General features: G+C 40.3%; 1 protein-coding gene across 2 annotated transcripts in view; it reads left to right on the plus strand.

Annotated features, from left to right (window-relative positions):
- Nucleotides 1–16,550: 16,550 nt before the first annotated feature.
- pmp22b (peripheral myelin protein 22b) overlaps nt 16,551–25,741 on the plus strand; it is a 39,537-nt gene continuing 30,346 nt past the window's right edge. The window contains exons 1-3 of one of the 2 annotated variants that reach the window (XM_051918984.1): nt 16,551–16,717; nt 20,449–20,559; nt 21,485–21,578. In XM_051918984.1, coding sequence (XP_051774944.1) covers nt 20,482–20,559; nt 21,485–21,578 — 172 coding nt within the window. In that variant the 5' untranslated portion in view covers nt 16,551–16,717; nt 20,449–20,481. Of the gene's footprint in view, nt 16,718–20,283; nt 20,560–21,484; nt 21,579–25,741 lie in introns of those variants that run through there. The other variant, XM_028792892.2, reaches the window with a different exon arrangement.

Consider the following 25,741-nt stretch of genomic DNA (forward strand, 5'->3'; position numbering starts at 1 on the left):
CTGGTGTCATCTCACATTCGTAGGTGGGACAGAGGTAACATGGCAGGGAACAGTTCTCTTGGATAGTGCAGTTCAGTTTTGTGAGTGTAGGTAATGAGAGCGGGGCGACAAGTGGACTAGTTAGTCATTCATGTGGGCAGCCGCCCCCCACCATTAGCGGCCCCATGGGATGTTTAGGGCAGTGCCTATGCTTGCAGTATAAAATTCTGAGTCCAGAGAGAAGAAGAAAGAGTCAAAGTGAAGTTAAGAGAGCATCGGTGGAGTGAATCCAGTGTGATGGACCACTCTTCTGGCTCTCCGGGGGAACGGGTGAGGAGAGCCGTTCTGAGAGTGAGAGGAGCAGCGGAGACTGAGGCCTATGGGAACTCACTCTATGGTGACCAACTGAGGTGACAGAGAGAGAGCACCGAGTACCGAGTCCCGGCTGACGTGGCCAAGATGGAGCTGGAAAGGCCGACCCCACTGGCGTCTCGTGATTGTGGATTGATTTAAAGAGCAGCGGAGACGAGAGGGGGACACTGGAGGACGAAACTAAGAGAAGGCTGATGCTGACTTTAGTTTGGTGCTTTAACGCTTTAATGAACTATTATTCGTTTATCCTCGCTGCACTGTTGTAAGGATTTATTCATCGAAGACTAGAAATGGAAGATCTTTTTTGTAATGGCATTGCACAATGCCACTTGCTTTTTGCCTTTAGTAAATTGCACTTTTGTACTTTAAAGCCGTTGATGTCTCCTCACTTGCCCAGGACAAGTGAGGGATCTCTGAAATATAAAGAGATCCAAACAACATTTGAGCAAAGCTCATAAATCGGAAAAGGTCTACATTAAACATTAAGCACTTTCACTTTCTCAGTCTTCATAAATAACTCAGAATTCTTGCAATTAACAAAGTAATACAATTTATTTATAATAAAATGACAATAGAAGTTACATATATGCTTTAAATATATAGTATCTACTGTGGTGGGCTGGCGCCCTGCCCAGGGTTTGTTTCCTGCCTTGCACCCTGTGTTGGCTGGGATTGGCTCCAGCAAACCCCCGTGACCCTGTAGTTAGGATATAGCGGGTTAGATAATGGATGGATGGATATAGTATCTATTGTCATGCATACGCATCAGGTGATAACCTTCTGGGATCATATGAGGTATGTAATACCACCCAAGGATGAGAGGGGGCACTGTCACTAACTGTGCAGTCTCCCTTTCCCTCCACAGTGCCATAAAGATGCCTACTGAAAGCAGCTGACTCCACCCCTTCCAGTCAACCCCCCCCCCCCCCCCCATAAAGCCTGGGCATCCACAGAAAGAGTCATTTACTTGTGGACTAAGTGTACCCCAAGATGCAGATCCTGCAAATGTCAACCTGTTCAAGAAATTTGACTAATTCAGCCCAAAGGCTATGTTTGGTTAAGCCATGTGTTGTGTCCCTGCGACAAAGAGTGCAGGTTTTCCTTTAGTGAGTTAATCAATTAAATGGGGACAACCTGGTTGGCGTCCAAAACTTTTAATATGTTTAGTTGTCTGCCAACTGGCTAACCAACCACAACTGTTACCTGGTACGTAAGCACCCAAAAAATCAGACTGCGATCAAATACTCTGATCATCACCCAATCAAGTAGATAGATAGATAGATAGATAGATAGATAGATAGATAGATAGATAGATAGATAGATAGATAGATAGATAGATAGATAGATAGATAGATAATTTAGCGTAGTTGGCAGGATTATGTAGATAGATAGATAGATAGATAGATAGATAGATAGATAGATAGATAGATAGATAGATAGATAGATAGATAGATAGATAGATAGATAATTTAGCGTAGTTGGCAGGATTAGATAGATAGATAGATAGATAGATAGATAGATAGATAGATAGATAGATAGATAGATAGATAGATAGATAGATAGATAGATAATTTAGCGTAGTTGGCAGGATTAGATAGATAGATAGATAGATAGATAGATAGATAGATAGATAGATAGATAGATAGATAGATAGATAGATAGATAGATAGATAGATAATTTAGCGTAGTTGGCAGGATTATGTAGATAGATAGATAGATAGATAGATAGATAGATAGATAGATAGATAGATAGATAGATAGATAGATAGATAGATAGATAGATAGATAGATAGATAGATAGATAGATAATTTAGCGTAGTTGGCAGGATTAGATAGATAGATAGATAGATAGATAGATAGATAGATAGATAGATAGATAGATAGATAGATAGATAGATAGATAGATAGATAGATAATTTAGCGTAGTTGGCAGGATTAGATAGATAGATAGATAGATAGATAGATAGATAGATAGATAGATAGATAGATAGATAGATAGATAGATAGATAGATAGATAGATAGATAGATAGATAGATAGATAGATAGATAGATAGATACTTTATTAAGTAAGCAAAACAGCTGCAGAGGAGCAACGTTTGGGGCTCTGCCTGAGGCGCTGATGATTTTGGTTCATTCCTCGCAACTTGAAGCAAAGGTGTGTCCACCTGATGACCCCCAATAAGGGAGAAATACGTGTGGTGCACTCTTTGTATTGTTTGACAGGCACTCTATAGCATATCTATGATCTGCTCCTCACAACTGAGAGGACTTGGTGGGTGTTCGCCTAATGGCCGTCCAACCACAGACATTACCTGGTAGGTGACCACCCAAATAATCAGATTGAGATCAGACCTCTGGGTATATATTTATTATATAAAAAAATCTTGGGACAAGACTTTTTTCCAGCGACAAGACGTGATCTTTTGAAGAGAGTCAGAGAGACAGTTTCAAGACGGGCAAGACACGTCATACTTAAAACTTTTAAAAGGAAGTCCCTGTGATACACATGCAGAGCAGGTTAGAGATAACGGAAGTAGGAAAATTCGAAAGTCTCAAAAGAATGAGTGAAAAGATCACATTAGTGCAAACAAACAGAAAATATTACTCGGTGAAATAATGGAAAAGCGAAAAGAGATTGTATATTGTTTGAAGGACAAAAGGACAGGTGCTGTACAGGCTTTTAAACGTTCGAAGAGCCACCTGAGATGCAGATCACACAGAACGAAGCAGCAGCAAGCCAGCAGCTGATTGAGCAAAGAGGAGGTAAAAAAAACACCAACTGTTACTTTTTTCCCATTGTATCACTGTTTACGAGGGGGTTTCGGAGGAGCGAGCGCATCACCTTGGTGTGCATTCAGCCACACTCTTACCAACTGCACGTGGCACTGCCGGGGAGAGGGGTAGTGGGGTTTGGGTGGCGGGGGAATTGGTATGCGAGTGACGTTCAGATCACATGGCATGGCAGCAGCAGCAACAATCCAGCAGCTGACTGAGCAAAGAGGAAGTAAATAAAATGTATTTGTTTCCTATTGTATCACTGTTTAAGTGTTGTTTCGGAGGAGCGACCGTGTCTCCTTGGGGTGCATTCAGCCCCCAGTTTTCACAACAGCACAAATATATAACCTCTCTCTCTCTCTCTGTCTCTCTCTGTATATATATATATATATATAGTAAGAGAATGGACAGACTACGATAAAGATATGAGGCACCACTCTGGTGACCTCATATAACTGGAATTTGAAAAAAACAATGAAAACACACAAAAATTCTGGAGATGTCTTTCCAGATACAAATTCTCAATTGAGGTGTGTCAAGATGCCAGATCTTCCAGTCTTAAGCCCTCCTGGCAGGTGGAGTCAGTGGTGTTATAATCGTTATTCTTCCCATTTGCAGAGGGAGGAAGAGAAAAGGCATTATTACACAGCGCCAACCCCTGGAGCAGCAGTGAAATACAACCATCAGAGCCCTTAAGCTGTCCCCTATCTGACAATATACGTGGGCAAAACCTTAATTTCAAGAAAAATCAAGAAAGTATCATAAATCATGCACTTGCAGGTTAGTTAGTGTGCTCTTCCATTGCTCTTTGTTTCATAACTTACTCGCTATTGTGGTCAGGTCCAAAATGAGACGCCACCTTCCTGGAGTTTCTTCCTTTTATGTTGGGTGGATCAGAAGGGGCGGGGCTTACTAGGGTTTTTTACAAACGAGGGGCAGGTACCACATACCATATGTGAGCCTAGAAGGCGACCCTCTGGTGCATGTGTGACACTCTATATATACACACACACACACACACACACACATACATACAGTTGTGCTTGAAAGTTTGTGAACCCTTTAGAATTTTCTATATTTCTGCATAAATATGACCTAAAACATCATCAGATTTTTCACTCAATTCCAAAAAGTAGATAAAGAGAAACCAGTTAAACAAATGAGACAAAAATATTACACTTGGTCATTTATTTATTGAGGAAAATGATTGAATATTACATATTTGTGAGTGGCAAAAGTATGTGAACCTCTAGGATTAGCAGTTAGTTTGAAGGTGTTTTCAATCAATGGGATGACAATCAGGTGTGAGTGGACACCCTGTGTTATTTAAAGAACGGGGATCTACCAAAGTCTGCTCTTCACAACACATGTTTGTGGAAGTGTATCATGGCACGAACAAAGGAGATTTCTGAAGACCTCAGGAAAAGAGTTGTTGATGCTCATCAGGCTGGAAAAGGTTACAAAACCATCTCTAAAGAGTTTGGACTCCACCAATCCACAGTCAGACGGATTGTGTACAGATGGAGGAAATTCAAGACCATTGTTACCCTCCCCAGGAGTGGTCAACCAATAAAGATCACTCCAAGAGCAAGGCGTGTAATAGTCGGCGAGGTCACAAAGGACCCCAGGGTAACTTCTAAGCAACTGAAGGCCTCTCTCACATTGGCTAATGTTCATGAGTCCACCATCAGGAGAACACTGAACAACAATGGTGTGCATGGCAGGGATGCAAGGAGAAAGCCACTGCCCTCAAAAAAAAACATTGCTGCTCGTCTGCAGTTTGCTAAAGATCACGTGGACAAACCAGAAGGACATTGGAAGAATGTTTTGTGGACGGATGAGACCAAAATAGAACTTTTTGGTTTAAATGACAAGCGTTATGTTTAGAGAAAGTTAAACACTGCATTCCAGCATAAGAACCTTATCCCATCTGTGAAACATGGTGGTGGTAGTATCAAGGTTTGGGCCTGTTTTGCTGCATCTGGGCCAGGACGGCTTGCCTTCATTGATGGAACAATGAATTCTGAATTATATCGGAGAATTCTAAAGGAAAATGTCAGGACATCTGTCCATGAACTGAATCTCAAGAGAAGGTGGGTCATGCAGCAAGACAACGACCCTAAGCACACAAGTCGTTCTACCAAAGAATGGTTAAAGAAGAATAAAGTTAATGTTTTGGAATGGCCAAGTCAAAGTCCTGACCTTAAATCAATTGAAATGTTGTGGAAGGACCTGAAGCGAGCAGTTAATGTGAGGAAAGCCACCAACATCCCAGAGTTGAAGCTGTTCTGTACGGAGCAATGGGCTCAAATTCCTCCAAGCCGGTGTGCAGGACTGATCAGCAGTTACCGGAAACGTTTAGTTGCAGTTATTGCTGCAATGGGGGGTCAGACCAGAAACTGAAAGCAAAGGTTCACATACTTTTGCCACTCACAAATATGTAATATTCGGTCATTTTACTCAATAAATAAATGACCAAGTGTAATATTTTTGTCTCATTTGTTTAACTGGTTTCTCTTTATCTACTTTTAGGACTTGAGTGAAAATCTGATGATTTTTTAGGTCATATTTATGCAGAAATATAGAATATTCTAAAGGGTTCACAAACTTTCAAGCACAACTGTATATTTATACATTTCTGTGTTGAGATGGCACCCTGTCCAGCATTTGTTCCTGCCTTGAGCCCCCCTATGCTAGCTGGGAGAGGCTCCAGAACCCCCCGCACAACCCTGGTCTGGATGAAGTGGGTTAGAAAATGATGTTGTATATATCCATTGCCTGCGGTGGGTTGGCACCCTGCCCGGGATTGGTTCCTGCCTTGTGCCCTGTGTTGGCTGGGATTGGCTCCAGCAGACCCCCGTGACCCTGTGTTCGGATTCAGCGGGTTGGATAATGGATGGATGGATGGATATCCATTGCTTTGGGTTGAATTTTGTAAGCACATCAGGTGGAGGCGCCATGTAAAGTGCCATCAAACCAGGCTGCATAGACTGCAAAATTTACGGTTTGGCTTAATCCATTTAACTGGGGAGTCAGCGTGCTATGTGATGAGCTGGTGGGCACCCTGATGATGCCAGGTTTAGATTCTGACTGGAATGAGGAGTTTTCAAATGTGAAGGAATGATTATAATCTATTTATATTCATTTTCTAAACCTGTGTTTACCATAGCATGGGAGCCTGGATGCGGTGCCAGTAAATTACAGGGCACACTCACACTGATGCGCTCATGCCAGTGCCATTAAGTATCTCCAATTAAGGCAGCCTGCAAGCTGGAATACCTGAAAGAAAATTAAAAGAAAAACACAGATACCGGGACATTGGGCGTAACCTGCATCTCTGGTAGCAATGCTGACCACTTCACCACCTTGCTGACCAACGTGACTAACATGACATCCTTAACCTCCAGTTGAGTTCAAGGCAGGGATAACCAAATGGCTCATTCAATTTTAAAACGACCAATTTAAATAACGCACATTCTCTTGTGGGGATGAGCGAAGAAAACTGGAGTGCTAGGAAAAGACCCCTGCTGGGCAACATTTGACCATGTCTGGAAGCTGCTAGCTCTAACCACTACATTGCCTGCCTAATTCAAGATATTTGTCACTGCACTTTAGATTGCCCATCCATCCATTTTCACGCCAGTGTAGGGTCGCTGAAATGGCAGCCTGTCCCAGCGGACCACTCATGCCGGTGAATTCAGAGTCACCAGTTATCTTCATCTGCACATCTTTTAGAGGTAGAAGAAAAGCCCACCGATACACAGGGAGATCCAGCAAACTGCACACAAAGCCAGGATATTGACAGGGTCTGTGACCCATCAGCTTTTGTTCCTGTGCCACCATGCCACACACGTATTTAATTTGGGCTTGTCTGACTTTCCCGTTGAATTAAGTCTCATTGTTTCCTTTCTCGTCCGTTCTCTTATATTCACTTACAAAACTTTAAAAGTTGGTACATACAGCACATGCCCACCCAGAGTGTCATATCAATGACAGCGAAAGAGTCGACAGCACAGGGAGCTGTAACCTAAGCTGGAAATCAAGCCCCCATTTCCATAAGAGCACCAGGTCCCCACCCTGATGCGGTGGCAGCTGGGGTAAACCTAACACCCAGCCACGACTGGCATTCTTTATAAACATTGGCATATAAGGGGTGCAGACAGCCTGAAGCAGATGCCACTGGACATTCTCAGTTTTGCCTTTGGGTCTTGTATTTCTTTGACAGTCTGCTGTGGCAGAGTGCCTGGGCATCGTGCTGGGACAGAGCCAACTCATTCTTTATACCAACCTGCTCATTGGCATTCAGTGGGCACAAGATAGGACACGGTCAAAAAAAGTGATGCCCACCAACTACAAGGCTCAACATGGAGCTGCCAATGAACCTAACATGGTGGTGAGAAGAAAACTGGAGAACACCGGCGCACAGCAAGAACCTGCACATTAGAATGGAAACCCAAGACTCTGGAGCTGGCAGGTCATGATGAAGCAGCAGTTCTATGTAAATCAGAAATTGTTCTGGAAAAAAAAGGACACTAGAGCCTGGCACCATGACACCTTCACTAAGAGTTGCTGTGGTCCATTGCCTGCTTTTGACCTTCTGCCAGGCTCATGTTTTCAATCCTGTATGAGATGAGTCAGCCTCACTTCTACCACCTTGGAGTTCTGGAACACCTCAAGGATTGGCATGAATGAAACTTCACCACCGATTGAGATGCAGCTGCTGATACTTAATGATAATACGTTTGATTTATATAATGGAGGTCTTACGCTCTAAGAGCTTAGGACTAGCATAGGAGAAGCAGTTACCATGTCACACTTCTGTTCAATGTGAGATGGGCCACATCAAGGTAACATTCAGGGAAGAACGAATGCAATCTACCTGCAGGTATCTCCACAAGCTTCTGTGTTCATGAAGGGCTTCATTTAATACCTCCCCATGAGTGTGTTGTTATGGGAATCAATGAGGTGTTTTCTTCCAGAAAGAAGAGTTAAGAGAAGCCGAGCCCATCGACATCACACCGTCCTTGTGCGTAGATAATTGTCACTCTTGAGCAGAAAGTCGCCATTATGGTTCTTTTGAGAGATTCCATAGGAGAAACATTTTTTTGGTTTTCACAAGAACCATCCACTTGAAGGCACCAGAAAGAACTCTTTATTTGTTGATATCCGTTCTTAGATATCCATGAATAGATAATAACAGATATGAGAAAGCCCAATGGGTTCCTACTTTTATGAGAACACTTGCTGCTTACAATACCACAAGCTAAGTTCTGGTCTTCTCGATGTGTTCGTATCCTGCTAGCTAGCCTATCAGATATTCAAAATTTCTCTTTTGTCCGTATATTAGGAACATTTTCAAAGCCCACCAGACTAATTTCAAAAGTCTTCCCAGAATGAAATGGTTCTATAAGGAACCTCACAATTTGATAAAGTGCAGGATTTTTAAGAGCTGCCAATGCCACGTTGGACCCTCGTCTTCACCTTCTGGTGTCTCTCTCGTTCTGCCATTGCAATGGAAGAAAAAAAGACAGAAGATGTTGATGATCCAGCAATGGATTTCAAAGACCTCTGCACCTACTCTTCATTAACTACTCAGTAACTGTGGCAAATCAGGGGCATCGCTAGCCTCTACACTTATAGGGGGCTTAGCCCCATACGACTGGGTAATGGGGGGTACCCTTTGATGTTTCTGTACTATTAACAATCAGAGGCTATAAGCCTGAGATCAGGGACTGAAGCCCCCCACAATGTTGCCACTGCTGAAAACCCCAGGCAGCCCACAGCAATGAAGCAGCAGGAGCGAAAACTTTGAAATCCCGTCTCCTGTGCTTTGCAACCCTGATGCTTCTATTCTTTTACAGCTTTTTCAGTAATTGTGATTTTGATGGCTTCTTTTTTGTTTTTTTCTATACAGTTATGGAGAAGTACAAAAGCATATGCCCACCATACCCCCCCCAAAAAAAAAAATCACATTATTTGCAAGACTATTGCATTATTTCACAAAAGAATTGCATTTTTTTGCAAAAGACTCATGTTGTTTCTCAAAAGAATTGTCTTGTTTCACAAAAGACTTGCATTGTTTCGCAAAAGAGTTGTGTTGTTTCTCAAAAGTGGTGTGTTGTTTCTCAAAAACATTGTGTTTTTTACTAAAGCATTGCATTGTATTGCGGAAGAATTGTGTTGTTTCTCAAACGAATTGTGTTGTTTTGCAAAAGAATTGCATTGTTTCACAAAAGAATTGTGTTGTTTCTCAAAAGAGTTGTGCTGTTTCACAAAAGCATTGCATCGCTTTGCGGAAGAATTGTGTTGTTTCTCAAAAGAATTGCATTTCTTCACAGAAGAATTGCATTTTTCGCAAAAGAATTGTGTTGTTTCAAAAAAGAGCTGTGTTGTTTCTCAAAAGAATTGCATTTTTTGCAAAAGAATCATGTTGATTCTCAAAAGAATTGTCTTGTTTCACAAAAGACTTGCATTGTTTCGCAAAAGAGTTGTGTTGTTTCTCAAAAGCGGTGTGTTGTTTCTCAAAAGCATTGTGTTTTTTACAAAAGCATTGCATTGTATTGCGGAAGAATTGTGTTGTTTCACAAAACACTTGTGTTGTTTCTCAAACGAATTGTGTTGTTTTGCAAAAGAATTGCATTGTTTCACAAAAGAATTGTGTTGTTTCTCAAAAGAGTTGCACTGTTTCACAAAAGCATTGCATTTGTTTTGCGGAAGAATTGTGTTGTTTCTCAAAAGAATTGAATTTCTTCACAGAAGAATTGCATTTTTCGCAAAAGAATTGTGTTGTTTCAAAAAAGAGCTGTGTTGTTTCTCAAAAGAATTGCATTGTTTTGCAAAAGAATAATGTTGTATAGCAAGTGTGTTGTTCCTCAAAAGAATTGTGTTGTTTTGCAAAAGAATTGCACTGTTTCACAGAAGAATTGCATTCTTTCACAAAAGAGTTGTGCTGTTTCACAAAAGACTTACATTGTTTCACAAAAGAATCCCATTTTTTTCTCAACAATATGGCCTGTTGCTGCAGATGGCATTATGCACGTGTGTGTGACAGCTTCGTGGGAGAGATTAAGCCCGCATGTATCATGCAGTCAAGTGACGAGAAGTGAATTTACGGGTATGTATTTAATTCTTATCAGGTTACAGTCTGGCAAGTCCAGTACAGATGTCTTAACACAGGCAGAGTGGTAGCGCAGAGTCGTCATTCCCACCTCACAGCACCAGGAACCTGACATTAGATACTCAGGTCTGTGAGGTGTCGCTCAGCAGTGCTAAGCAGTGTGTCGTCCTTAATCGACTTTTACATTCTTATATTATTTCATTAATATGATTTAGGTGATTCAGTCACAATGGCAGACTTGACCTGCTCACTGGAGATATGCGACCAGAATGGATGGATCATTAGAAGTAAGGATGGATGAGTGTCTCCTGATGTGATTGACACCCTTAATCCCTCTACCTGCAGGTGACCAGGAGCCATTGGGGTATTCCTTGCCACATCCAGCTGCTAGTCTTAGTTTTTTACTTAGGTGGTGCAAATGAAACCAATCATCCTTGTGATTCAAGCTGTGAGCGAGACGTCCATTATGGGACCACAGCCACACTGTTATCATGGAGCCATGCGGTTACTCGAAAATGAAGGCAGAGAATGTATCTCCCTCAAAGGCGACTGTTGAAGCGATTCAAATAAAGAATGTGAAACTGCAGGCAGCCCCAGACACTTCTTATCTTATTAGCGTGGGCACTGGGTAGTGCCCGATACAAGTGGAGCTTCATACTTCATATAAAGTACTGAGGCAGCGAGCAGGCTTTCCCTGTCAACACAGTGACTCACGCATTCCTCTTGCCAGTCTGGAAGCAACGAGTGCCCGAGCAGTGCCAAGGCCGTGAAGCACTTGGAGACCACCAAGCCGGGCACTGTATAAATCTGACAATATGGGGCAGGCGTCTCATGTTCAAGCTCTGATGTCACAGCTCCACAATTCCTGGTCCAAGAACAACAGGATTCATGTTTTCTTGGAACGGTAGCTAATGACAGCAGTTTCCGCAGATATCTTAAGCCTGCACACTGCAGCGCTACTTGGGAAAATGACGACTTTGTAAGAATGCCATCCTGCTCTGCATAAGAGGGTAAAGAACATGGATGGATGGATGGATGGATGGATGGATGGATGGACGGAACCATTTAAAAATAACATCTTAACCCTTCTGGTTTGTCTGAAGTGTTTGTTATGGACAACAGTTCCACAACCATAGGTGTTTTTGCAGCTTTAGATCTGATCCCATTTTTTTTCCAGATACTTGGAAAAATAAACCTTGGTGTCCTACCTATGGGTAAGTTTGGAAGATGGAAGGATGGATGGATAAAATCTGAAGCTTTCTTGCTATCCTTCTTTACGTATATATCCATCCATACACTCATTTAATAATAAACCTCTGAGGTAAAATGGCAGACTACAGACTGAAAATGGCCACCCCGTATACTGCAAAATATGCACAAAAATAAAGAAAACACGTCTTTACAGGGGGAGTTCAAAATGGAACTGGCTAACAGATTGACAACTGAATTTAAATATGGTGGAGTCAGGATGGCCAGAACAGGAACTGATGGATTCCAGGGATAGGAAATGGCATCATCAGTGTTGGCTGGAAGTGACATCAGCAGTGGGTGGACCGATAGTGATGTCATCAAGAGGCAGGACATTTGGGTGAACCGCGGAGGAACAAGAGCAGGGAGGATTAAGAGAGAGCGCCATCCCCTGGTCTGGCAGATGAATATCAGTATTTGAACGTGTAAACCGTCCCCCATGAGCACGTGTGGGACACTTCTTAATAGAATTCTTAAATGTTGGAAGTCAGAGCAGCACTGGGCACCACACGCAGACATCACACTGGGATCCAGTTCATCACAGGACACACACACAGTCAGATATACCATTAAGTGTGAATCAGGTTCCCAAACATCCACCTTTGATCATTTACATTATCATTTACTAACCTATTATCAAGTTTAGAATATTGGAGAAGTAATATTAATAATAATAATAAATTCTATTTATATGTCTCTTTTCTAACCTTCTCAAAGTGCCTTACTTAGATGGGGGGAGCCATTACAGCCACCACCAATGTGAAGGATCCTCCTGGATGATGTGACGGCAGCCATTCTTGCACCAATACGCGTCATCCACACTGGAGCTGTTAGGTGGTGAAGTGGGTGACAGAGATTGTTAGCCAATTAGAGACAGGAGATGGAATGACCAGGCCGTGGTGGGCAGTTAGGCCAGGACATCTGGAAACTCCCTAATCTTTTTGAAAGATACCCAAGGACCTGTTATGCCCACAGAGAGTTTTATGTACCACCCAAAAGGATGGCACTGATTTTACAGAACAGTGCCCCCATCACTGCACTGGGGTATTGGGGTCCACAAACAGACCATGGGGTAAGTGTCCAGTTGTGAACCCAAGCTTTCCCCAAGGTGTGTCTCCAATCCAAGTATTTACTCACCGGGGCCAAGCAGGCTTAGCTTTAGGTGGAATTGCCTACTCTGAAGTGCAGGTGGTACGGCTGCTGGACTGCTGCCAATTAAAAAAGTATTTGTAGGGTACCAGCCTTTAAAGGGGTGCCAGTCTATCACTAGGCAGTCATCTCTTCTTCATCCAACCCAATGAATCCATCCCCACATCACAGATGTTACTGTTCACCTCAGCAACATCATGAGCAGGGCAAGAACTATCCAAGGCCTGAGCAGCAGCCCCTCACAGGGCACTCTTACACACTCGGCAACACTCATTCACACATAAGTAGACAGGGTGGAGTGGTAGCTCTGAGCCTAGGGATCTGCGTTGGTATTTCAATGGTTGCCGGTTTGAATGCCCAATACTGCCAAAACATATTTTGCTGTGCTGGGCCCTTGAGCAAGGCCTTTAACCTTCATTTGCTCCAGGGGTGATGTACAATGGCTGATCCTGCACTCTGACCCCAAGGGGTACAAAGTCCTAATACAAGAAATTCTAGAAGGTGAAATAAAGAAGAACAAAAGTATAAAGTTCTACAGATTCCTAAATCTATTACCAAAAATTCAGCAAGAGGAATGGCCACCTCTCAAGAGCAGGACCCTTCTTTGAGTGCCAGACTTGATGTTTTCTACATGGAGGTGTATGCGTGTCGCTTGTCCGAGAGATTTCCTTCCAGACAAATACGTCACCTACGTAACTGGTGACCCCCCAAATGGCTAGAGTGTGAAGTCCTGTGTGAATATGTCTAAGGATGGGCTGACCATCGTGTCCATTCTACATCTTGATAGATAGATAGATAGATAGATAGATAGATAGATAGATAGATAGATAGATAGATAGATAGATAGATAGATAGATAGATAGATAGATAGATAGATAGATAGATAGATAGATAGATAGATGTGAAAGGAACTATATAATACAAAGAGAGATGATAGATAGATAGATAGATAGATAGATAGATAGATAGATAGATAGATAGATAGATAGATAGATAGATAGATAGATATGAAAGGCACTATATAATAGATAGATAGATAGATAGATAGATAGATAGATAGATAGATAGATAGATAGATAGATAGATAGATAGATAGATAGATATGAAAGGCACTATATAATAGATAGATAGATAGATAGATAGATAGATAGATAGATAGATAGATAGATAGATAGATAGATAGATAGATAGATAGATAGATAGATAGATAGATAGATGTGAAAGGAACTATATAATACAAAGAGAGATAGATAGATAGATAGATAGATAGATAGATAGATAGATAGATAGATAGATAGATAGATAGATAGATAGATAGATAGATAGATAGATAGATAGATAGATAGATAGATAGATAGATAGATAGATAGATAATTTAGCGTAGTTGGCAGGATTAGATAGATAGATAGATAGATAGATAGATAGATAGATAGATAGATAGATAGATAGATAGATAGATAGATAGATAGATAGATAGATAGTTTAGCGTAGTTGGCAGGATTATGTAGATAGATAGATAGATAGATAGATAGATAGATAGATAGATAGATAGATAGATAGATAGATAGATAGATAGATAGATAGATGTGAAAGGAACTATATAATACAAAGAGAGATGATAGATAGATAGATAGATAGATAGATAGATAGATAGATAGATAGATAGATAGATAGATAGATAGATATGAAAGGCACTATATAATAGATAGATAGATAGATAGATAGATAGATAGATAGATAGATAGATAGATAGATAGATAGATAGATAGATATGAAAGGCACTATATAATAGATAGATAGATAGATAGATAGATAGATAGATAGATAGATAGATAGATAGATAGATAGATGTGAAAGGAACTATATAATACAAAGAGAGATAGATAGATAGATAGATAGATAGATAGATAGATAGATAGATAGATAGATAGATAGATAGATAGATATGAAAGGCACTATATAATAGATAGATAGATAGATAGATATGAAAGGCACTATATAATAGATAGATAGATAGATAGATAGATAGATAGATAGATAGATAGATAGATAGATAGATAGATAGATAGATAGATGTGAAAGGAACTATATAATACAAAGAGAGATAGATAGATAGATAGATAGATAGATAGATAGATAGATAGATAGATAGATAGATAGATAGATATGAAAGGCACTATATAATAGATAGATAGATAGATAGATAGATATGAAAGGCACTATATAATAGATAGATAGATAGATAGATAGATAGATAGATAGATAGATAGATAGATAGATAGATGTGAAAGGAACTATATAATACAAAGAGAGATAGATAGATAGATAGATAGATAGATAGATAGATAGATAGATAGATAGATAGATAGATAGATATGAAAGGCACTATATAATACATAGATAGATAGATAGATAGATATGAAAGGCACTATATAATACAAAGATAGATAGATAGATAGATAGATAGATAGATAGATAGATAGATAGATAGATAGATAGATAGATAGATATGAAAGGCACTATATAATAGATAGATAGATAGATAGATAGATAGATAGATAGATAGATAGATAGATAGATAGATAGATATGAAAGGCACTATATGATAGATAGATAGATAGATAGATAGATAGATAGATAGATAGATAGATAGATAGATAGATAGATAGATAGATATGAAAGGCACTATATTATAGATAGATAGATAGATAGATAGATAGATAGATAGATAGATAGATAGATAGATAGATAGATATGAAAGGCACTATATAATAGATAGATAGATAGATAGATAGATAGATAGATAGATATGAAAGGCACTATATAATAGATAGATAGATAGATAGATAGATAGATAGATAGATAGATAGATAGATAGATAGATAGATAGATGTGAAAGGAACTATATAATACAAAGAGAGATAGATAGATAGATAGATAGATAGATAGATAGATAGATAGATAGATAGATAGATAGATAGATAGATAGATAGATATGAAAGGCACTATATAATACATAGATAGATAGATAGATAGATATGAAAGGCACTATATAATACAAAGATAGATAGATAGATAGATAGATAGATAGATAGATAGATAGATAGATAGATAGATAGATAGATAGATAGATAGATAGATATGAAAGGCACTATATAATAGATAGATAGATAGATAGATAGATAGATAGATAGATAGATAGATAGATAGATAGATAGATAGATATGAAAGGCACTATATGATAGATAGATAGATAGATAGATAGATAGATAGATAGATAGATAGATAGATAGATATGAAAGGCACTATATGATAGATAGATAGATAGATAGATAGATAGATAGATAGATAGATAGATAGATAGATAGATAGATAGATAGATAGATAGATATATGAAAGGCACTATATTATAGATAGATAGATAGATAGATAGATAGATAGATAGATAGATAGATAGATAGATAGATAGATAGATAGATAGATAGATAGATAGATAGATAGCCCTAATCTTCCTAATACTGCCAGCCAAACTGTACTTCCCTAGATGTAACATTTATTTAAAGATTGCTACTTGGCACTATTTTCATTTCTGGAATGTGATTGTACAGATTTCCTGAAGGATTTCCTACGGGTTTCCTTTTCTAGCAGTACAAAAAATGATTTGAATTAGAAGTCCACCAGCGACAGCCCTTTCATATTAAAATAATAATAGTAATAGTGATAGAGTGGCATGTTTTTCTATTTCCTTAGTCTTTTGTTTTTGCTGCGTAAGGATGTGTTTCCAAGTAAACTCCGAAAGGCGGTGGGTGACGTCACGCTCACGCGGGGAGTGCCCTGGCGGCGCTGATACCCAGGGGCACACCCTGGCAAGCGTGTCTGCGTAGAGGGGCGTGGACCCACCAAAGGAGAACTTTATAAGTGTACGAGAGACTCCGATGACATCAAAACATCGCTGGGCGCGTAGCTGAGGGGTACTCGTGCTGCTTGTATTATTTTTGGATTCCCGGTGACTCTTCTTTTTATTTCTCATTTTTCTACCATCTCGGCTCAGAAAGCCCGACTGCCTGAAGCTTGAAGTAAGTTGGAGCGTCTTCACTGATTCTTTATTAAGTGCAGTTGTATGCGTTTATTTATGCCTTTTTCAATCGGAGTTTTAATCTGAAGACAGCTTCCTTGGAATCCGAAGGAATCTCCTCAGAGCCGGATTTTTCCCCCATGCATTTATTATTTGGGTTGGTTTTATTGGAATATGAAGAACAGCAAAACAAACTAAATTTTGTAGCTTTTCTTATGCTTATGTCGGCCGTGTACAGCACGAGGTGTGCCTGGATGCTGGGATTCTGGATGGGGTGTTCAGTTTGTGTTTTTCATGTTTCGCGTGTGTACAGAGAATGGAAAATCGATTTGCTTGCTGTGCAGTTAATGCGCCGTGCTAACTTATTTATCACACGAGCGCAAAGTGCATGATATGTAAAAATTGTCCGTTCATGATGATAATTTTTGTTTATGTATATGTAGGGGAGTTAACGGAATCTTTTGTATTTTGTTGACATCAGTATCCGCTATGTGTCTTACAATACGGCCTGTGATGTTAAAACGAGAAACACGGTGAGCCTTGCAAAAGGCTTTCATTCACTTTTATTTTCCGAGGCCATTTCATCAAAAGGAGGCTCGGAAAGAACTTCAGTCTCGACGGTAACGGGCGTAGTTCTGAATGGGGCGCCAGTATCGTAGTTAACGTTATTTTCAGACTTTTACAATTCCAGTTTACTTTGATGTTAACATTTTCCTAAATTACTGCGCACGTAGACATTCTGGCTACCGCCGATGATTCAATTTTATTTATATATATATTAATTCCTTTTCAGTCGCTTTTTTTCCAAGTCCTGCCAGTTATGAAAATTATTTTTTGTTGGTTGGGGGGGGGGGGGGGGGGTTGCACCAGCAATCGCAAAAATATCAGCATTGAGCTTTTAGGATTACAGTAATAATCTGTTTTCTGTGCATGATCCTGAATCATTTTAGCAGGTTTAAATAGCCGTCCTTTAATGGCCTCTTAATAGCGCGTGATATTCAATATCGATCTTATTTAGTCCCGCAGCCCACCCAACTCCCAACCCTCGGCGCGTTCCGCTTTTCTCAGTTTGTCAGATGGCGCCAATGCGAGGAACGCGGAGCAAGAAAGCGAGCCGCAAAAAATATGAAGATAAAAAGGGGGACTGACTTGTAATTAATTGAATCTGCTCCTGTGAGATCAGTCGGCTGAAATGCTCTCCGGCCAACGGTATGCGTATTGTTATTATATGGGAATGGATTTTTTTGTGTGTGCATATTTGTTATTTTTTGCACAACTGTAGAAACTCGGAGATAACTGAGAGCGCATGTTATGTCGAAGAGGACGAGGTTTAAAAATAGTTAAGAGGACCTGAATTGTGAAATGGACAGTGTTGAATGAACCTCCTGTAGTGTTAAAGCGTATGGACCCCATGTGTGCACCTAAAGGGTCCATTCACCTCCAGCAGTGTCACTTTGAGCCCGTTCTTGTAGTGATGGGTGTCCCGCGCCCCGAGCCGTCCGCCACACTCACAGCCACGGACCTCTTATGTTTCACTGTTTTAATTATTATTGTGACTAAATAAAATTTTTCTATTATTTTAAACGTGAAATAACGACAAAATGTAGCTGCGTTTATGACATCGGATACGCCCCCCTCCTAAAGACGACAGATAATTCTAGATTACACATTGTGTATATGCTGTAGATTTGAATTCTGATCTACAATAACCATCGCCACACTCTTTATTTCCTGGCTTTTTAACTTCCCGATCCTGGATTGAGAAAACACCAAGTCTTCTAAAAGTGAATGGCCGCCTATCCTGAAAGACGATGCTCATCCCACAAAGGGGAAGGCCCCCACACAGCTGAAATCTTCATTAAGGTGCGATTCACAAAGAAAAAGTCGGAGCGTGCCCCTCCGTGGTGAATTGTGGGGTCTTGACGGGGCTTACTTATTTATTTATTTTTTTTTAGTTTAGGGTGGGGCTCATTGATCGATGGCAGAAGGAATGTCCTTGGAGTGACGCTGCTGAGGTGAACTGCATGTAAAACAAATGAGAAAGAAAGAAAGAAAGAAAGAAAGAAAGAAAGAAAGAAAGAAAGAAAGAAAGAAAGAAAGAAAGAAAGAAAGAAAGAAAGAAAGAAACTAAATATAGAGGAAATGACGGAGCGCATGACAACGCATAACAAATAATAAATAAGCCTTAAACAGCTAGCTAGCTAGACGATTAAGGGACTATATAATAGATAGATAGATAGATAGATAGATAGATAGATAGATAGATAGATAGATAGATAGATAGATAGATAGATAGATAGATAGATAGATAGATAGATAGATATGAAAGGCACTATATATAGATAGATAGATAGATAGATAGATAGATAGATAGATAGATAGATAGATAGATAGATAGATAGATAGATAGATAGATAGATAGATAGATAGATAGATAGATAGATTTTAATTTTAGTGTAGTAGGCAGGATAGATAGATAGATAGATAGATAGATAGATAGATAGATAGATAGATAGATAGATAGATAGATAGATAGATAGATAGATAGATAGATTTTAATTTAAGCATAGTAGGCAGGATAAGATAGATTGACAGATCACTTGTAGTTCGGGTTAATCAAGTTTAGGTACAGTTTTTCAAATTACTGCTAGCCAAACTGCCAGTCAGTTGTTTCATAACCCACTTAGTCCTGAACGGGGTCGCTGGAGCCAATCCCAGGCACCACAGGGCGCAAGGCAGGAACAATCCTAGGTCAGGGTGACAATCCATTGCAAGACGTTTAAACACACACTATACACGCAGCATCGCCAGTCCACCTTACCTGTGGAAACCCACGCAGACACGGAGAGAACATGGAAACTCCATCCAAAGAGAACCCGCGACGCGAACCCTGGTTTCCTTAGTGCGAGGCAGCAGCGGCATCACTAAGCCACCGTACGGCAATTGCTAGCCATACTGTGGATCCCTTAATGTTACATGTATGTGAAAATGGCTGTTTGGAACGATTTACATTCCTGGAAAGCGATTGTGCAAATATTCTACAGGATTTCCATCTAATAAATAAATGGTATCCATTACTCAGTACGGATATCAGTTTTAGAATAAAAAACCCCGATCTTGGGTTTCTCGTGAGCTAGTGCAGCACCGTCGGCTCTATGAGTAACGGAACCAAGGAGGCCTAGGAATGTTAGTAAAATCTCTTATAATATAAACACTTCATGCAAACTTGCAACCGTCATTTCATTTCATTTACTGCTTTCGCTTTTGCGTAAGCTCGTCGGGTTATCTCCTGAAAAGTTCTGAGCTGTAACTTGATGGGGGTGGGGGCTTAGTTTGGTTTCAAAGTTTTCTTGTTGTAGCGGTTTAAGCCCTGCAGCGTAAATGTGTATTTTGTATAGAAAAAAAAAATGCGCTTAATTGATAAATGAGTAAATGTGTTATTCAGTACATCGCGTTATGAAAAATTCCATTGCATAAAACAGTGACAGAAAATTTGTTTTCCCTCTTTTTTGTTGCGACCCTTTTTTTTTATTATTATTATTATTCGCCCTTGTCATTACAATGCGTGGGTCTGTGGCGCCCTCTAGCGGCGGACGTGCTGCTTACGGACACACCCATCGGCACTGCGCTTTTCTGCTGCAGAGACGCACACACCCTTCTTCAAAAGCAGCTGCTGACCACCCCAAGTGATATCCTTTTTTTTTTCTCTCTCTCTCTCATCTTCTTCTTTAGGTCAAGTGAAGAACACACCAAGAGAAACCAAAAATGCTAATCTTATTGTTTGCAATCGTCATTTTGCACATCGCGGCTCTGGTACTCCTCTTTGTATCCACGATTGTCAACGTAAGTCAAACTTTTTGCTTCTATTCTTGCTTGTTAATAAAGTGGAAGGTTATTGGGGACAGTTGCGCTCCGGTTATTGGTCAGATTTCGGATCGGTAGCGTCTCATTGGTTGTCTTTAATGAAAAAAAAGAAAACAAACAAACGAACTTCACGCCCTCTTGAAGGCTGATTAATTTTAATTATAATTTGTTTTTGGCAAAAAAAATAAACCCGTTAGTTCTAGTGGGTGACAAGTCATAACGGTGACATTTTAAATAACTTCGTGTGACTTTTCCCGCTTTTAAATTTCACTACTCTTATTTCCATCACAAGACAGCTTTGTGAAGAATTTCAGTATTTATTTTCACAATTTAGAATGAAGTTAGTTTACACTAACAAAAAAAAAAGTGAACCCCTTATGAATTAAATATGAAGTCAGAGCTGCTGGTTAAGAAACCACTTGTTTGCATTTCGCAGTTCCGACTCTTTTCCGCTTGATTAAGCCAAGCAGTGACACACCTACGCAGATCTATGACAGCCACACGACCCCAAGGAGACATTTGTAGTTTAGAAGGGGATTTTAGATGCAAATAAAATAGATGTTCGGAATCGAATGGCTGACGACATGCTGTCCCGGTGGAAGTCCCCAAATGTTCGATACAGAGGGGTTCGAGTTTCTCGTCCGTTACTTTACTGGCATGTTGCACCCAAATGTCATTTTTCAAATTCTAAAGGTGTCTGATAAACTTCAGACTTTAAAGCGAGTTCTGTAATAAGCACAGATTGACAGCCGGGAGTGAAATAGTTGATAAATGACTAATAAAGCCACACCCAATGGCATGGGACAGCAAGAAATGTGGCACGAGGGTGTCACCTATTTAATGTATTTCTCGTCCTCTGGTGAGCAACATGGCTTCATTGTATTGCTTGTGTGTTCATTTACAGGCTTGGGTTTCTGACAATGGCAGTACCGCAGATCTTTGGCAGAACTGCAGTTCATCAGACACAGGGGTGCACTGCGTAGTGGGCTACACAGGAGGTAAGCAAACAAGAAGGTGTCCTGGGTACAAAGGATCTCTCAGTTTGGCTGGGGCTCTTTGTGGTGGTCCCCTGGGTGCAGCCTTATTTATGGCGAATATAGTTACTGGTGTGGTGGAAAGCGTTCTGTAATCCATCCATCCGTTTCCTCTCAGAGGTGTAAGATATTGTCCATCCATCCATTTTCAAGCCCAATCAGGGTCATAGTGTAGCTGATGTTTATCATGGTAAGAATTGGGACGCCCATCCTTGGATGGGTGTGCCAGTCCATCACAGGGTGCACACCCATCATGCGTGTCTTTGGACTTTAGGAGGAGACCAGAGATGCAGACACGGGGAGAACATGCAAACTCCACATGGAGTAGATCCAGATTGTGAACTCTAGTCTTCTTATTGTGAGGCAGCAGTGCCACCGTGCCACCCTAAAATGGGTGGCTACTTAGAGGACACTCAGACATAACAAAGCAATTTAAACTCTTCAGATATGTGGTAGTGGAAATTAATGCTTAGTGGAATCCATAATGAACATCATGATGGGATGAGTGACAAGGCAATAGACTCCAGCTATGGATCTCCAGAGCTCCACTCCACTGAGGAGGTTGTTGCTTTATATTACCTGTCAGAGATTACACTATGGTTAAGGTTAGACTGGGGGGAGGGTTATCTGACTCAAGTGACAAAATCCTGCAATCCAATTGGCTGCTGAGTTGTGGAGCTGTGGAGGTCTGCAGCTGGACCCATCTCTGTTCAGGTGCTGTTTAGAAGGTGTAAGTGAATTCTGGAGCTGGGAAGTGTTAGGGGACATGTGATGCATCCATTAATTCTGTTCTAGAGGCTTTATGGTGGTGCAGTGCTTAGCACCGCTCTCTGACTGATGCAGCATTCCAGCTTTGAATCCCATGACAAGTTATTGTCCATTTAGAGTTTGTATGTTCTCTCCAGGTCTCTGTGTCTTTTCCTCCGACATCCCAAAGAAGTGCCTGTTTGGATGATTGGTGAAGCCAAAGTGACCCTCTGTGGGTGTGTATGTGTGTGAGTGAGCCCTGAGATGAAATGTCACCTTACCCAAGGTTGGCACCTGCCTTGCCCCATCTCCCTGACCAAACCTAAAGTGAAGGTTTGAGAATGTCATACGCTATGTTTTATTATAGCATAAGCTTCTCTAATCTCAGTCAGTCAGTCAGTCATTATCCAACCCTCTATATCCTAGCACAGGGTCACAGGGATCTGCTGGAGCCAATCCCAGCCAACACAGGGCACAAGGCAGGGAACCAATCCCGGGCAGGGTGCCAACCCACCACAGGACACACACAAACACACCCACACACCAAGCACAAACTAGGGCCAATTTAGAATCACCAATCCACCTAACCTGCATGTCTTTGGACTGTGGGAGGAAACCGGAGCGCCCGGAGGAAACCCACGCAGACACGGGGAGAACATGCAAACTCCATGCAGGGAGGACCCGGGAAGCGAACCCAGGTCTCCTTACTGCCAGGCAGCAGCGCTACCACGGTGCCACCGTGCTGCCCCCTTCTCTAATCTCTTTGATGAAATGCAGGGTTGCTGGCTGCCATGGCAGGTAGTGTGGCACAGTAAAGCAGTGGGTTCAGATCCTGAGACTGACACTGTGTGACATTCTGAAAGTCACTACACCTGCCTAATGGCAAAGACAAAAGAAATGGGACCCAAAATATCTCAAATAAATCACCTAAGCTGAATCATATATAATAGTGGACTATCTTGTCAGGAGCCAACACTGGATAGAATGCCAGCCCATCAATTACTGAACGTACTTTATTTCATTTGTACCTACTTTATTATATTAAATTATACTCTCAGAGACAACTAATCCAATTCAGTTGTGCTAGTGCAGGACCATCCAGAACAGCCCCCGGGAGTAAGGTGGGAAAAAGTTCTGTACAGGCACCATTCCACCTTACATGCCGACACACAGACACACACACACACACTGGGGCCTGTGCACCTGACCTTCATGTCTCTGCAGCTGTGGGAGGACAACTGGAGGACACAGCTGGAGGAAAACTCACACGGAGACAGGGGGGCCACGCAAACTTCACAAAGGCAATGACCAGGAGGAGGAATCAAAGTCATGATGCTGGACACATGCAGCAAGCTAACCAACTCCATCCTATATTATATTATATTATATTATATTATATTATATTATATTATATTATATTATATTATATTATATTATATTATTATCCATCCATTCTCCAACCTGCTCAATCCAAACACAGGGTCACGGGGGTCTGCTGGAGCCAATCCCAGCCAACACAGGGCACAAGGCAGGAACCAATCCCGGGCAGGGTGCCAACCCACCGCAGGACACACACAAACACACCCACACACCAAGCACACACTAGGGCCAATTTAGAATCGCCAATCCACCTAACCTGCATGTCTTTGGACTCTGGGAGGAAACCGGAACCCCTGGAGGAAACCCACGCAGACACAGGGAGAACATGCAAACTCCGCACAGGCAGTGGCCAGACACAACATATTGGATCCATGCAGCAGGTTAACTAGTTCACTACCATTCCATCCTATATTATATTATATTATATTATATTATATTATATTATATTATATTATATTATATTATATTATATTATATTATATTATATTATCCATTAATCCATTAATCCATTTTTAAGCCCTTTTATCCTCAGCAGACACACAGAAAAACTGTAGCCTATCCCAACACACACACCATACACACACCCCATACACACTCTCAATTTAGTATCACTTATCCACCTAGCCTGCCTGTCTTTGCACTGTGGGAGGAAACCGGAGGACCAGGAAGAGATCCATGCAGACATGAGGAGAACACGTGAAATCCACCAAGGCAATGACCAGGCACAGGGTATTGGTTCCATTGGCTATTCTATTCTATTATACTAACTGTGCTACCCATCCAAGATACAATGCATGTGTCAATATCAATGTCAATTTATTTATATAGCACATTTAAAACAACATAGGAATGCTGTGGCCAAAGTGCTTTACAATAATAGAATAAAAGAAAAAACAAACAAATAACATAAATAGAAACTCTTTTATATGTCTTTTGGAATGGGATTAGGAAAAGCAATGTTAACATTTGTGGTGCACCATCTTTTGGAATGAAAATTGCAGTTAATTTTATCACTAAGAATGTTTGTGGTGCGCCATCTGTTGGAATGAAAGCGACATAACAACCAGATGACACAGATACACAGACCCACAGATGTTTATCCTTTTATTATATTATATTATATTATATTATATTATATTATATTATATTATATTATATTATATTATATTATTATATTAGCTTGCTGAGATAGGTTTCATCTTCCTTGCAAGTCTTTTCTAAGTTAAATGGTATAGAAAATGGATGGATGGATATATTATATTATATTATATTATATTATATTATATTATATTATATTATATTATATTATATTATATTATATTATATTAACTTGCTGAGATTGGTTTAATCTTCCTTGCAAGTCTTTTCTGGATTAAAGGGTATAGAAATGGATGTATGGATATATTATATTATATTATATTATATTATATTATATTATATTATATTATATTATATTATATTATATTATGATCCATTACTGTTCATTTACTAGAATGGATCATCATTATTTGGTGTTATGAATATTGGATGCACCTTATAAATACCTGAAAAAATATTTTGTTGAGAACAAGTTATTGATCCTTTTATGCCTTAATATTTTAAATGTGTTTCTTGTTGCTGCTACTGCATACAATGAGATTTTGCTAATATTTAAGATATCAGCTTATATTAATGAAGCATCTGACATGATGAGCTTCATGAATTCCCTGTCTATTTTCTTAGACTCGTATTTATTTTTTTGCACCAACACTCTCACAGCGGCTGTGCTCGAGGGGGTCTATGTATGCACCTTCAGGTGGTCTGGCCTTCCATTCAGTGTCGGTTCCTCCCTTGTGCCTGACTGTCATGGGGTACATTCTGGTTTTACAGTGAAAGGCAGGACTGGAAAGTCAACGGATGGATGTGTTAATAGATGGGCATTGTTAAACTTTACTTATTCCATCAATAGTTCAGAATCTCCACCTTCAGTCTCCTTTACTTTATTTAAAGTAGCTTCACCT

The sequence above is a fragment of the Erpetoichthys calabaricus genome, chromosome 14 (assembly GCF_900747795.2).
Source record: "Erpetoichthys calabaricus chromosome 14, fErpCal1.3, whole genome shotgun sequence".
Taxonomy (NCBI): Eukaryota; Metazoa; Chordata; class Cladistia; order Polypteriformes; family Polypteridae; genus Erpetoichthys; species Erpetoichthys calabaricus.